The sequence below is a fragment of the Sardina pilchardus genome, chromosome 21 (genome assembly GCF_963854185.1).
Source record: "Sardina pilchardus chromosome 21, fSarPil1.1, whole genome shotgun sequence".
NCBI lineage: Eukaryota > Metazoa > Chordata > Actinopteri > Clupeiformes > Clupeidae > Sardina > Sardina pilchardus.
Genome location: NC_085014.1, coordinates 24,093,727 through 24,108,726, shown reverse-complemented (window position 1 = coordinate 24,108,726; position 15,000 = coordinate 24,093,727). Strand labels below are relative to the sequence as shown.

The window sequence follows — 15,000 nt, the reverse complement described above, 5'->3', positions numbered from 1 at the left end:
TGTATATTCATCTCATATAAGGCCTCACGTAGGTAAAGTAGTTCAACTCAAAACAATGGGATGGCCCAAAAAGTCTTCATTGATTCTCTTCACTTCTCAAGTGTATCAGAGTATATTTAACATACCAGTGAATACACACCTAGAGAAAGGCATCTCACAAGCCACTTCTCCACACTGTGTGTGTGTGTGTGTGTGTGTGTGTGTGTGTGTGTGTGTGTGTGTGTGTGTGTGTGTGTGTGTGTGTGTGTGTGTGCGTGTGCGTGTGCGTGTGCGTGTGCGTGTGCGTGTGCGTGTGCGTGTGCGTGTGCGTGTGCGTGTGCGTGTGCGTGTGCGTGAGTGAGTGTGTGTGTGTGTGTGTGTGTGTGTGTGTGTCAGCTCCCTGGGTCTCACCACTGTCCTCAGCTGGTTCTGCACAGCTGTCTTGAGGCTGTTGAGGTAGCAGTCTCGCAGGGCGTTTCTCTCCTTGTCACCCACTCCCCCGTAGGCGATGGGGCCCACTGTGTGAACCACATCTGTGTGGAGAAGGGGCGGAGGGTGAGAGCAACACTACGACTCCCCCCTAAAAATAACACGGTGGTTTTAGCTGAGGAAAGCAACACCGTTAACTTATAACATGATGCCTGCGAGGAACACACATACAAAAAAAAAAAAAATAGTCGACATCCATTTGTTATCGAAACTGATTCAGCAGTCACATTATCTGATGTGAAAGCGTATCTATCTGTCAAGGAAAGGAGTGGATTTGATGTGGAGAAGGCTCATGCTTGTCAGGAGAAAGTCGGCTAAATTATCTGCTTGCTGCTTGCCATGTAAAAGATCTAGCGCGAGCGTTTCGGGGGGCCATGTAAATTTCGCTTTTGAAAATTAACTGCGAAATGAATGACTTTGCTGAGCTTGATAAATATATCATCTCGAGTCTCAGAGGTGATGGAAAAAAGAGAAGAAAATGTAAATCAAGCAAGTGTAATTAGTCTCTGAAGTTTCCTTCAGTGTTGCCACTGAGGAGCAGGAATTATTAAACGGCTCGACTGGCATTGCAGAACGACAGATTAAAGTTGACTTGCTGCATGACAGTGACACTATTATTTTAGAAGGGAAAAAGGCTGTCTTGGTCCTGTCAGTCATATCACAACTCAAGTTCAGCAATAGGCTATTTATCCGCGCATATCTGGACAGTCTTGTAATGGCTTTTGATCCTCCTCCGCTGGCAATTCTGCCACCTTCGCCGTTCCTGTCACTCTCGCGACGTCTATACAAACTCGCGGCTAACCTCTGGACAACCCTGGGCTGCTCTGTCCATTCATCTCGTCCACCACTCGTTTTTTCCCTCTCCCTCGTTCCACCTTCCTCCCACACCTCAGTCCTCTGCAGTCCCCAGTTCCATCACTCTTCATCTCCAGCGCGATCCTCGCGACCTCCTCCTCCTCCTCCTCGCATGGCCGCGTGACCCCTCCGCTGCTCCCCACACCTTCTTCCTCCTCGCCCGGGGTCCGTCTCGTTCGCTCCCTGACCTCCGCTGTTCGCGCCTGCCCCATGCTCTTTGGCCTTTTCCTCCGTTTCCCTGTCTCCCATCTTCCTCCACCTCTCCTTTCTCCTTCCTCCTCCTCCCTCTCTCTCTCTCTCTCTCTCTCCGCGGCGGAGCGCTTCTCCTTCGGCACCTCGGCCGGCGCGTCCTGTCGGCCGGCGGGTTATTTACTGCCCCTCTCCTCTGTGTTTACAGCATCGATTGCCTCCCTGTTTGTTTAGTCCGGCGCCCGGGCCATACATCAGCCCAGTCACACGCACACATTACTCACACAGAGGGAGGGAGGGAGAGACGGAGAGAGGGAGAGAAAGAGAAAGACTGAAAGACAGAAAGAAAGAGAGAGAGAGAGAGAGAGAGGCTGAAAGAGGGAGAGAGAGCGACTGAAAGAGGGAGAGAGAGAGGGAGAAGGGGAGAGAGAGACAGTGACAGAGTGGAAGAATGGAATAAGGAGTGAGGTAAAGGGGAAGAGACAGTTCAAAAGAGATTAAGGGAGTAAGACAGGAAAAGGCAAGGAAGGAGGGATGTGAAAGGAGGAACCAGAAAGGTCACAACAAGAGAGAGAGGGAGAGAGGGAGAGAGAGAGAGAGGGAGAGAGAGAGAGGGGGAGAGAGAGAGAGGGAAGGGAGGGAGCGAGAGTGACAAAAGGGTAGAGAGTCTGTAAGGATGGGCGATAGGCCCTGCGATGGGGAGTGATGACACTCGGCGGCACAGAAGAGCCGAGGGAACAATGCGCACCGGGCAGCCGGCAGAGGACAACACCCGGCACAGAGAGGAAGGACGCTCTGAAAGGACGAGACGCGAGTGAAATGATGAGGAATAAAAGCGGATAAAACCCTTGAAAGTGCGGAAGACAAGCGTTGGGAAATAAAAGACTACATAGAGGAGCGCACGAGAGAAAGAGAGAGAGAGAGAGAGAGAGAGAGAGAGAGAGAGAAAGAAAAGAAAGCCGGAGAGAGAAAAGTCACGGGTATACTAAAAGCCTTTAAGAGCATATTATTTGGAGCTTTTCATAAAGAAATGTTATGCTTATCAAGCATAAAAAAAAGCAAAAAGTGCTTCATATGGGGAAAAAAACGTAAAGGAGGGGGGGGGATATCTAAAAAGAAATATAAAAAGGGGGGGGGGGGGTGTCGGGCAGAGGCAGAGAGAGATTTAGTGAGAGGGACAGTCCTGACGAAAGAGTCCTAATCAGAGACGGAGCGGGAGAGGGAGAGGGAGAGGAGTGGGGATGACATAATGGCTTTTGACACAGGTGCAGCTAAAGGTTGCGGCTGGCTAAAGGCTAGGGGCCAGAGGGCGCAAATCCTGTACAAATGAACTCATGCTGACATTACTCTGCTCCATTTAAATCCGTGTGCACGTGCAAGGCCCGAGTGTGAGTGTGTGAGAGAGTGTGTGTGTGTGTGTGTGAGAGAGAGAGAGTGTGTGAGTGAGTGTGTGTGTGTGAGAGAGAGAGTGTGTGTGAGTGTGTGTTTGTGTGAGTGTGTGTATGTGTGTGTGTGTGCACATCAGTTTTATTTCTACATTTGCGTAAGTTTGGGCAAGGATTAGAGAATGACTGCAGCCCCTTGAGCCACAACACAGTTCTATGGACAGTGCTGCTGGAGCGTGTATACCTTGTAGACCTTGTGTGACAGCAAATCAGATCCCCACCACAAAAAAATTATCACCGTCCCTCCAGTCTGTTTTACTCCCTTCCAAATAGGCTCCTCAGCTTTTACATGAACAACTTGTGAAAACAATTGATATTATAATCCTCTAGCAGTACACTGATAGGATGCCTGGGAAATGTAAAAATGAAATAAATGAAGATTAGACCCTGTCATATATCCCCCCCAAAATTATCAGCAGATAAAAAACAAGCAGCTGGAAGAGTTCTTTTATGATGGAAACAGAGGGCTTCTCATTTCCACTCTAACATTTGGAGGAAAATCTCATGTGCCCACACACAAGCGCACACACCACGCAAACTTGCCTTTTCTGCTTCCCTCTTCACAAAACCAGAGCATAAAAATTTACCGTGACAGCTTGACCTCAGAAAACTTTCTGAAGAGCTGCTTTTCTTCCGATGCATTTTCCTTTTTCTCTCTGACTCTTCCTACCACCGTTTCTCTCTCTCTCTCTCTCTCTATCCCTCGCTCCCTCCCTCCCTATTGTGCGGCGCGTTCTCTGACACATTCCTTCTGGCTTCTTCCTCCCTCCCCGTTCCCTCTCCCTGCCTCCAAACAATACCCCTAACCTAAGAACGTTTTTTTTCTCTCTTTTTCTCCCTTTTTTTGTGTTTTATAACTCATGTATACATTCTGTGCTCTTTTTCCATCCATTGTCTGTCTCTTGACACTTCCGGGCCTGCCTGCCTTTTTTCTCTCCCCTTTCTCTCTCTGTTCCTCTCTTCCCCCTATCTGTCTTTTTCTCAGTGGCGGAGAAGAGAGGGGGGAGAGAAAGAGAGAAAGAGAGAGGGGAGGGGAGGGGGTGTTCCAAAAGCTGGACCGGTCCTCTGGTGCCAGCCTTCATTTCGTGCTCAATGGAGCGGGACATGTCACAAAATACAGTGCTGGGCCCCTATCCATGCACACACACACACACAGGGGCCTCCTGGAAGAGTCACGCCTCACACCCACCCCACCCCACCCCACTCCACCCACCCCACTCCACTCCACCCACCCCAGCGCAGGAGCAGGTGAAATGACTTTTAAAGTACGTGACGGGCACAGCACAAAGCCTAAAAGGGGGGCCCCCAGGGAATCACAATGGGTCCTGAAGAAGGGGCCCAAGCGCTTACCATCTGAAAGCTCCCAAAGATAGGGCTGTTTTGACCCCGTCTCTCTGTCTTTGTCTTGGCTCGGACCTTTAGAAAGCGCAACCACACACACACACACACACACTAACACACACTAACACACACACAGACAAGAGTGCAGACTAACCAAAGCAGAGGGCTACGATTTCTTTCCGCAAGGATGGTATACTTAATACTTAATGCATATTTTCCGTTTTTATGAACACGATATCCATATCCATGATGCTACAGTGGTAATTATTGCGAGGTCGCACATGGCCAGTCGGAGGTGGGTATTAAGCGAGACGCTGTCTTAGCGAAGAAGGGATGAGACGGTAAAAGAGAGGGCAGGAGAAAGACAGCGAAAGAGGGATAAGTTATGTCTTTGACGAAAGGAGGAGAGTGGGTGTTCATTTGGCCTGGGCGGATTTTAATTAGTGTTAATTGGTCACTGAGGGAAATGAGACCATTCGGAGCATTTGTGTATGTGTGTGTGTGTGTTTGTGTGTGTGTGTGAGAGAGGGAGAAAGTGTGTGTGTGTGTACAGCACCAAGCTGACAAGCTTTCTCCTTGCCTCGTTTTCTCCCCCTCCCTCTCTCCTCCATAACGATTGTTGCTGTTTGTCTGCTTGTTTCCCCTCCGGTTAGGTCTGTATTGGTACACAGGTTGGCTTTGGGACTTGCCACAGAGGGTTGGTGCTGTGCCTGTCTGAATGTGTGTGTGTGTGTGTGTGTGTGTGTGTGTGTGTGTGTGTGTGTGTTCCTTTTTTCTCACACACCACACTCTACTAATTCCCTTTGGGTCGATAAGCCACCTACCTGATCTTAAATCCCTCTCGGAACACAAAGCTCGCTCCGTATATCTCTCTTTCTCCCTGCAACCCCCTCTTCCTCTGCTCTTTCTTGTGACTGTTTCGAAAAATATTATCTGCACCATAATAGATTTGACTTGCCGTGGCTAAAAATACCACCTTGTTAGGCACTAACAAGATGCAACAAGCCCTGCTTCAATCAGCACGTGAAAATAAAAAAAAAGGAGGTGTTTTTTTTTTTTTTGTCTTATTTAAGTCTGAGCTAATTACTTAATTTTAGGAGGAATTTGTTTTTATGTGCAAATAATTCCTCGGCATAATGAAGCGAGGAGGGATGGAGCATAACCTTGGAGATAAATGGAGACTCGTGTTGCTTGAGAGACATTTTGTGTCTTCGCTCTCTTCAGTGTTTCTCTTCTCTCTTCGCTCTCTTCAGTGTTTCATCCTCGCCTTTCGTCTTCCCTCGCTCCACAGCTAGAGTGCACATGTGTGGGGAGGCTAATAGCACCTCTTCACTACCGTTTGCTTAATGACACACACACACACACACACACACGCACACACATACGCACACACTCACACATGCAGGCACACACATGCAAGCACACACACACACACACACACACACACGCTCGCTTGCACGCACGCACGCACGCACGCACGCACGCACGCACATACACACACACACAAACAAACAAACAAACAAACAAAGAAGGCATACTGGCACAGCACAGATGCACACACTCAGTCATACATATATACACTGTAAGTTATATATAGATATATATACCTCAGTCAGATCTCAGAGTAATAGCTACTTTTCTGAGCATAGTGCCTTTTACAGCACATGGCTCCAATCTCAGAGACACTACACAAGAACAGCACACAAGAAAAAAAAAAAAACCCAGATTCTCAGATTTAATGCAACTCACACACTCACTAAGCACATAGAGCCCAGGCATAATATGATGAGCAGTAAGTGCCAGACAATCTAGCAAATAAAGCATGGCACCCATCATTTCCTACGAGGACTCCCCTTGATATCCTCCGACACGGCCCTGGCCTAACCGCTGTACTGTAGATAAACAGCCAAGTGGACAAGAGGCCCAAATGACTGAACTAACTGGTCCCATTGCATTATCGATACAGAGTCGATACTGTTAGTGCACCCCCCCCCCCCCCCCACTCCCCAACACACACACACACACACACACACACACACACACACACACACCCCTCTCTCTCTTCCCTTTCGCTTGACGGGGCAAGGTAAGGAGGGGTCATAAATTAGGTAGGGAAATTACTGCTAAGTGTGGGAATAAATTAAAGTGCACTTGCATCTGTAAACACTGTCTGACTACATAATTACTGCACACTCCCACTAAGACAGAGAAGGAGGGGGCAAGAGAGAGAGAGACAGAGAGAGAGAGAGATGGAAGACTGAAGGAGAGAAGGAGAAAGCAAGGAAGGAGGGAGGGAGGGAGGAGAGAGAAAGCCTAAGCTGATGGCTCAGCTTTGGTCTGGCCTGGCCTGCGGTCAGTGCTGCAGGGTGGCCTAGAGTCCAGTTTGCTGTGAATAAACACACAACGTCCCTGTCAGGAGATTAGCCAGGCCCACCTCACCTGCAAGGTCAAGAGAGGGCAATGGAGAACACACACACACACACACACACACACACAGACAGACACACACACACAAACACGCGCGCAGACACAGACAGACAGACACACACACACACACACACCACACAAACACACACTAACATACACACACACACACACACACACACACACACAGACCACACAAACACACACTACCCCACACACACACAACACACACACACACACACACACAGCAGGAAGTGTGAGGCTGTCCACCCTCAGCTCCCTGCTCGCAGCTCTGAGCAGACTCTCATGTCTTCCTCCTTTGAAGACAGCCGCCATCCAAAGCTCACCATGGGCGTTCAGCACCTCCGCCAGCCAGCACACCTCCAGGACTGTCGACACAAAGACCGCTAATACACGGCGCCTGAGCCGGCCAAAAAAGATCTCACTCATTTACTTCTCAAAAATACCTCTGCCATTTCATACGGGACACTGGGGGATATTGGGATGCAAAAAAACGACAAGAAAATAATAGGAGGATTGAACTTTCGTTTCAGCTTTTTCTACACAGGTAGAAAACTGGGCCGATATGAAATATCAGTTTGTGTTCTCACTGAGCACGCAGCAGACTGTTGTAGAATATACGGAGCGCATCTTTTCATAATGCAGAAATCTTCTGCATTTCCTGTTACCGTCATCGTAATTCTGCTTGTACAGGCTGTACCCTGCTCCCTCTTCCCTTGTAATATATCATTCATGTCAGGAGACAGTTAAGTTCACGGGACAACGCTGTCACCGGATGACTGACATGCTACACCCCTGTGGTCTGGTTCCTATATACAGTACTGTGCGTGATCTTTTGTCATGAAACAAACTGGTGTCCTGCCAAACATTGTGTTTGTCATGTACGCCGCAAAGGACTTAGTTCCTTCCTATATGGTAACCATGCCAACAGTGATGCAACTTGTCCTTTCAAATGTAAATGACATGAGTGGTTATGGGTTATCTCAAGAGTTCGGAGAGAGGCCTTCTGCTTCAACAAAACACTGATTTTCCGACTTGTAAGTACTTTGGAAAAATATTATTGCTGAATTTTGTACAGCTGAAGATCGTCTTAGTTATCTGGGGGAGCAACCAAGGTATAAACAAGGCAGGTGACTCACGTTTAGCTGGCAGGCCGTAGGCGCCAGTGATCTTGGCCTCCCCCGTTTCACAGCCTCCCAGAGTGGCACATTCCTTCTTCAGCAGTGGTCCGGCCCCACGATGAATGGCTCCATCCACTGTAGGGGGAGATTAACATTCATGTCAATGTTCAACAGAAATAATATGCAGTTGCAATAATGGATGAGAGAGAAGATGAAAAGAGTAAAAAGAGAGAGAGGCGTAACACTACAGTAGATGGAAATTACCACATGAGATTTCATAAAAGACAGAAGCCGAAAAAGCCTTCAACCACACTCACAACTGTGCCTGACAATTTGCCCGTAATGACGCCATTATTGCATTGCACAGTGGATCTCCTTTTCATGAGTATTATTGCCATTACACACATGGAGGGACTTTTAGCTTCACTAAAAGTGAAAAATCGCCAGGAAATGCACTGTAATCTTCATCTCCATCTCCTCTGATACCACTAGTTAGATGCAGACAGACCCTCATCCTATTGTGTAAATAAAATGCGCTGTCTAGATAGAGAGACTGGATGTTGTTGTTGTTTATTTTTTTTACACATATATGATATATGCCACAACATGCACCCTTGGGCTAACAGCATGATAGTGAGTTGATACCTGTGGCTGATGGTGTGGCTGTGAAGCTGAGCGTGTGCTATCATACCTGCCCAGGGTGATAAGGAGCCCAGCGCTTACGTACGCTCACGGAGAGGGGGAGGGGGTGATAAAAAAGAGAGAGGGGTGAAAGAAGGAATACAGAGGAGGGGAGGGGAGAGGGTGATGATGAAGAGGGTGGGGTGGCGGAGGTGGAGTTGACATACGTGGGAATAGCTGGAGAGTGGAGAACGTGGGGAGAGAGAGGATGAGCGTGTGTCTCGCCAGAGAAGAACAAGAGAGAATGAGCACGGAGCCGCCAGGGGCCCAGACAAACAGAGAGAGAGAGAGAGAGCAGGAGTAAGAGTAAGAGAGAGAGCAAGAGAGCAAGAGTGTGTGAGAGAGAGAGAGAGAGAGAGAGAAGATGATGGAGTGATTAAGCGATAGAGCGAGGAAATGACATGTACCCTGTGTTACAGCCTAGGAAGCTTTGGTAGAGTGTGAGTGTGTGTGAGTGTGTGTGTATGTGTGTGTGTGTGTGTGTGTGTGTGTGTGTGTGTGTGGGGGGGGGGGGGTTAAAACCTAGGAAGCTACGGTTGAGTGTGTGTGTGTGTGTGTGTGAGGGGGGCGGTGTTAGAGTAAGGGCAAAGGGTATAGGATGAGAGGGGCAGACGGAGGAGGGAAGACAGGTACAAGTGTGTGCACTGCACCTGCCTTAGGGATCGCACTACCTTCCTGCACCATCATCCCACGCACACCTTTCCAGTGCACAACAAGCATGCACGCCTCTTGTTAGCAAGTGCTAATTGGCATCACGTTATACTAGGCTGGGGGCTTGGAATGCATTTAAAAGCATGTGCCGGAGGCGTTCTTCACTCATAGCTAGATCACACAAAGAGGTATTTAAACACGTACAGTATACATCCCTCTACGAGCGTGAAAATGTATGCACACACACACACACACACACACACAATTTACCAATTACATTCAGTTAAACACACATCCACTCTGGTGCTGGCTGTGTTGGATCCAGCACATGGAGGATGGGCTACTGTAGTTACTATCGCACTTCCTCTGTAGATAATCTCATTTTGGATTGGTCAAGAGCGAAGACTGTTAGTGTTGATTAACACCAGTCGGATGGAATGCCATCCACTTATTGGCCAAGGCTGGTCACCATGGCAACCATTAGCAAGGGGTGTCCAGAAGGCTGCGGCAACATCTGTTTGGCCTCTCCCAAAGTCCCTGCAAGGGAGCTGGGATCGCTTGCTTTGGTCTGGTCCAGTTGGCCAATCGGTTTAGTCTCAAACTGGATGTCATCCACAATTCCGATCTGGCCAAACTCAAGGACATAACAAAAGTACGCAAACACATGCACATAAACACACACACACACACACACACACACACACACACACGCACGCACACACACATTTTCTCTTTTATGTCACACAAAGAATGAGAGAGGCACAATCAATAGAAAATGTAATTGTGTCCTTGCCATCTCTGTGAATTGGTGAGTTTTTAGAAACACAAGGATGTCTCTAGCGTGGAGAAACGGGGGGGACGCAGCTGCCACTGTGCCAACTTTATCGCATTAATGCAACATTTTCACGGAAACAAGAGGGAAATGTCACCGTGTACTCAGAGCAAGCGGGATGCTTGGCGGCGGCTGAATTTAGAACAATAGGCTTTTTGGAGTTCCGGAAGCGTTAAGACTCAGCTTCTCTTTTTTCCCCCCTTTCTTTTTTTTGACGCCCTCTATGATTTTTTTAGGGGTGGATTAATTGAGAACACCCGGGACTTTCAGTCGAGTGCTTAATTGCGGACAAATTTAAAATGCCATCTGAAACAATATGGGGTCCAAATGCGTGGCTGAAATGGTGCAATTTCTGTGGGTGTTTTCTTTCTTTTTTTTTTTTTAGATTGATTTTCATCTCCAGGGTTTTTTTGGAGCTCCTCTCCCTGCTCTGGTTTTCAAATTGACATTTTGTTCGGTGTTCTCTAGAGTGTATTAGAAAAACATCACGGGGTCAATTTAACCTGCGGTGCATCTCAGGTACTACACACCCCCGCACACCCCCCTATTACCTGTCCACCCGCCCCCTCCATGCCTCCCTCACACTGGCCCTGATCATCCATTCATCCATCCATCCATCCGTCCATCTCTCCTCCTTTCTCTCACTTGCACTACCTTGCTCTCTTCCCACAGCTCTTCCTCACCTCTTCTTTCTTCGTCTACTTCAGCGTCCCTCGTTCAAACATTCACCACTCATGGCCACTCCTGTAACAATACTCACTCAAGTACGCACGCTCTTTCTTTCTCCTGCTCTCGCTCTCTCTCACATTTTTCAAATTCAAATTCAAAGGTGCTTTATTAGCATGACTGTTTTGTACCGTGTTACAGTCTCTCTCTCTCTCTCTCTCTCTTTGTCTTTCTCTCTCTCTTTCTCTCTCTCTCTCTCTCTCTCACACACACACACACACAACCACCTCCCTCCCCACACACACAGAAAAACATTTGCATTCTCTTTCTTTTATTCTTCTTAATGCAGAGACGCTCTGTCTTGCTAATGCACTCTTCAGTCCCTGCCTAATTATCACCCCGGTTTTCCAGGTCTTAACAAACCTCTGGAGGCCAGAACAGGTGAGAGAACCAGCACGCAGAGAGAGAGAGGAAAAAACCTCCAAAGTGAGACAAGGATGAAGTCAAGCAAGTGAAGGAAGAGAGCAAGATAATAGGAGGGGGATGAGCAGAGGAAACAACACACACACACACACATGCATGCGCACACACACACACACACACACAGAGAGACACACACACAGAGACACACACACACACACACACACAGACACACGTGCGCGTGCACACACACGCGCGTACACACAAACACGCGCACACACGCGCACGTAGAGCTGGTTAGTGAGAGTGACGGGGAGAGAGTGAGGGACGAGCATGTGAGGAGACAGATGAACAGAGAGCAGGCGGGAAGAGAGTGCAGGAGTACAGCGAGAGAGAGAGGGAGAGAGGGATAAAGAGAGAGAGAGACAGAGAGAGGGAGAGAGGGATGGAGCGAGTGAGAGTGCAGAGAGAGTGAGAGAGTGCAGAGACTAAGGAAGTGATGGGCGAGATGCAGAGGCACGCTCAGACAGAGTGGGTTTAAAATGACAAGGCGAAGGTCACAACTAAATCAATCCCATTTGCCTTGCTGCCAAGGCTCGGAGCTCGGAGCCCGAGGGCCCCGCGCGAAGCCCACGTCACCACAGACAGACGAGCGCGGCACGGCACGGCACGGCGTGGCGTAGGGTGGCGCGGCGTAGGGTAGCGCGGGGTAGCGCGGCGTAGCGCGGCCCGAGGGGTGTGTATCACCGCCACCGCCAGCCCGGAGGGATTTGGAAGCCTGAGATTTATCGCGCATATTGATTTGCTCATGGCCAGACGCTTAACACTGACATGCACGCGGCCACGCACACATGCACACAGAGACACACATGGACGGGCACGATATTGCTCTCGTGCTAACGCACACAAATGCAATCTCTCTCTTTCACTCTCACACACACACTGATGCACACACACACACACACACACACACACACATGTACACACACGCACACACACACACACACACTTTCTCAACCAGCACACAAGAGCTCTCTAACACATAAAGCCCAAGGTATGCTTACAGAGGGTGCTGTTTATTCTAAACGCATGTCAATTTCCACACCTCCTGAGTGTGTCCACATTACCAAGCACCAGAACAAGATGGCGTCCACTGAAAGGAACTTATTCAAGAACACCCACGAGCAAGCACTACACTCGTCCGCCCGACTCCACACAACACAATGACTCTACTCAAAAAGGGCCTGCTCACTGCCGGAGCTATTTTGCAAATACAGTAAGTCAGTCACAGTGTGCTTTATGGTAGGTGATGGCAGCTGTGAACGGCATGTCCTTTGCTTTGAGGCCATTTTACATTCATTTCCTCCCAGGCCTATGATTTAAAACTGTCACCGAGATTGCTCCCTTTTTGTCCAATCTCACAGGACTGGTTGGGTAAAAAAATCCTTGAGTGGCGAGCATTTCACTTTCTGGTGTTCTATGGAGGTCTGTAAAGTCAGTCGGATATCTCTTACAAGGAATAGGTTGTCAGTAAAGTGAGGGGAGGCACTGTAATTCAGAGGCAGCTCATTCTCTTTGAGATGTAGATGAGGTGCAAATACTGTAGACACACTGTATGTTTGTACTGGGAGTACAGGTGTGATCAGTAATTGAGCATTATGTCCAGTCTAATTAACATCATGCAGGCTACACCCCCCCCCCCCCACACACACACCTCCATACACACACACATGCAGCTAAATGGCACGGCTTGTGTGAGACACTTGTGCACAAGCCGTGCCATTTGACTGCATTATGCTATGTGCTCACACATAACAAGCATGCATTTCAAATAAAGAGGAGAAAGATCTAACATCTAGGAGAGCGAGCCACAGGAAGCCAATGGCGAGACACACTGTCCGCTCCTAATGAACAATTCCTTTCTCAGACTAGTGTGCGCTGATAACATCTACTTTTAAAAGTCTAAAATCTAGATCTTTTAGCTGTTACCCATTTGCTGACTATTATAATACAATACAGTGAAATAAATGTCATTCCACATTATACAGTGAGAAAAACACATTACGTTTAATTGAGACCAACTCAATTAGAGACAAGTGCAGAGTGAATAGAATGTGATGCGTTTTTGACGTTTGCTGTGCATTTCATTAAAAGGAACATGGAAGTGATCACAATGGAGGAAATTAGTAATGACTTTGCTTCTCACCAAGAGTCTGAACCAACAGAGACAAAACCTAGAATTACATATGCCTTGTCTTATCACCTACACTGAAAAACTAGCACTGACAAAAATGGAGTTTATATTTAAGAGCTGCCACGCGAAGAGGCAGCTTAAGTGAGTGTGAATGGATGGCTGTAGAGACTCTTGACTTCGGGGCGCGTTCAGAGCGGCACAGGCCTGCACAGTCACAGTGTGAGAGGCTCTAAAGCAGGCCGGCTCGCCACGCTACGAGGCAGAGGGGATAATTGGAACCCTGGGTGGAGGAGCTGCTCTCTTTTTTGGGGGGGAGGCCTCTCGCCACGCTCGCTCGGCGACGGCAACAAGTGGCGGCGGCGTTCGGGAGATAAAGCGGCTCTTTTGTGTGCGAGGCTCGGAGGGGTGTCGAGAGGGGAGCTGGTGGGCCGCGCCAGTCACGCGCTCCTCAAATTGGTGGTCTGTGCTCTCGCCAGAGCGAGACAACCATCAGAAGTGCCGCAGCGAGATTCCACGCCTCCGGCAGCCCAACATGTCCCATCTGCCCAACATCTCTCCCTCTCTCCATCGATCATTCTGCATACGCTCCCCTCTCTCTCTCTCTCTCTCTCTCTCTCTCTCTCTCTCTCTCTCTCTCTCTCTCTCTCTGTCTCTCTCTCTCTGTCTCTCTCTCTCTGTCTCTCTCTCTCTCTCTCTCTCTCGTTTTTTTGGGGCTTTCTCTCCCACTGCTGCCTCCCCTCTCTCCTTCAATACTTTCTTCTCTCTCTTTTAAAATTCTTCTTTCTCTCATTTTTTATCGCTCCTGGCCCCTTGCTGATCCTTACGTTTTGCTCTGGCTCACCACCGGCTAATTTGTCTCACCTCCACGCCTCCCTCTCTCTCTCTCTCTCTCTCCTCCCTCCCTCTCTCTCTCCCTCTCTCTCTCTCTCTCTCTCTCCTTCTCCTCAGCTTGCTTCTCTTTTATCACATTCTGTTGCTCTGCGCTCTCCTCCATGGTACTGACCCCCCAGACTGTGATATGAAACGAGAGCGAGGGAAAAAAGACGAGAGATGAAATGGATGCAAATGAGAAGAAGGCTTACCTCCACCTCCGCCCAGCAATGATTTGTTTGCTGAAAAGACAAAAGAGAGAAAAAAAGACTGATTAGATTGTGTACATATTTGTCATTTTGCAAACAAGACGCATGCTATTGACAAGACAATCATCAAAGGCGTCTGACATTAACCCAGGCTACCCTCTCCCAAACCGTCTGACCTTTAGAGCGCGGGGTCAAACGTATCGAACATTAGATGGTCACGACTCACGACTCAGAAAATCAATGCCCTTTTCATCAATGCAGTCAGGAATATTGTCAGAAATCTATTGTACAACACAATGCATGCATCTGTTTAAGTTTGGCTCATTTTTTGTCTCGGCCAATGACAAATGAGCACACAAAATTGAAGTCATGTTTTAAACAACAGCAGAACAGACAAAAATAATCCATTCAGACAGTGGGTTTGAGACGTAATTTCTTATGACAAGTGGCTTCTAGTATCAATGAACATGGCATTGTGTTCTTGCCCGGGATAAATTGGAGAAACAACAAGTAATTAATTTTGACATGAAGCCCTCAGCCACGAGAGAGCTGTTCTGAATGTAGGGGTTTATGATCAGCGACTGGACGAATAAATTATGAACGAGCAATTTGA

At 48.3% G+C, this 15,000-nt stretch overlaps 1 protein-coding gene across 2 annotated transcripts in view; it reads right to left on the bottom strand.

Annotated features, from left to right (window-relative positions):
* macrod1 (mono-ADP ribosylhydrolase 1) overlaps nt 1-15,000 on the bottom strand; it is a 59,578-nt gene that overhangs the window by 7,249 nt on the left and 37,329 nt on the right. For both annotated transcript variants that reach the window (XM_062524493.1, XM_062524494.1), the window contains exons 4-6: nt 14,391-14,420; nt 7,883-7,999; nt 391-512 (exon numbers count right to left, since the gene is read on the bottom strand). In XM_062524493.1, the coding sequence (XP_062380477.1) occupies nt 391-512; nt 7,883-7,999; nt 14,391-14,420 (269 nt within the window). The remainder of the gene's footprint in view (nt 1-390; nt 513-7,882; nt 8,000-14,390; nt 14,421-15,000) is intronic.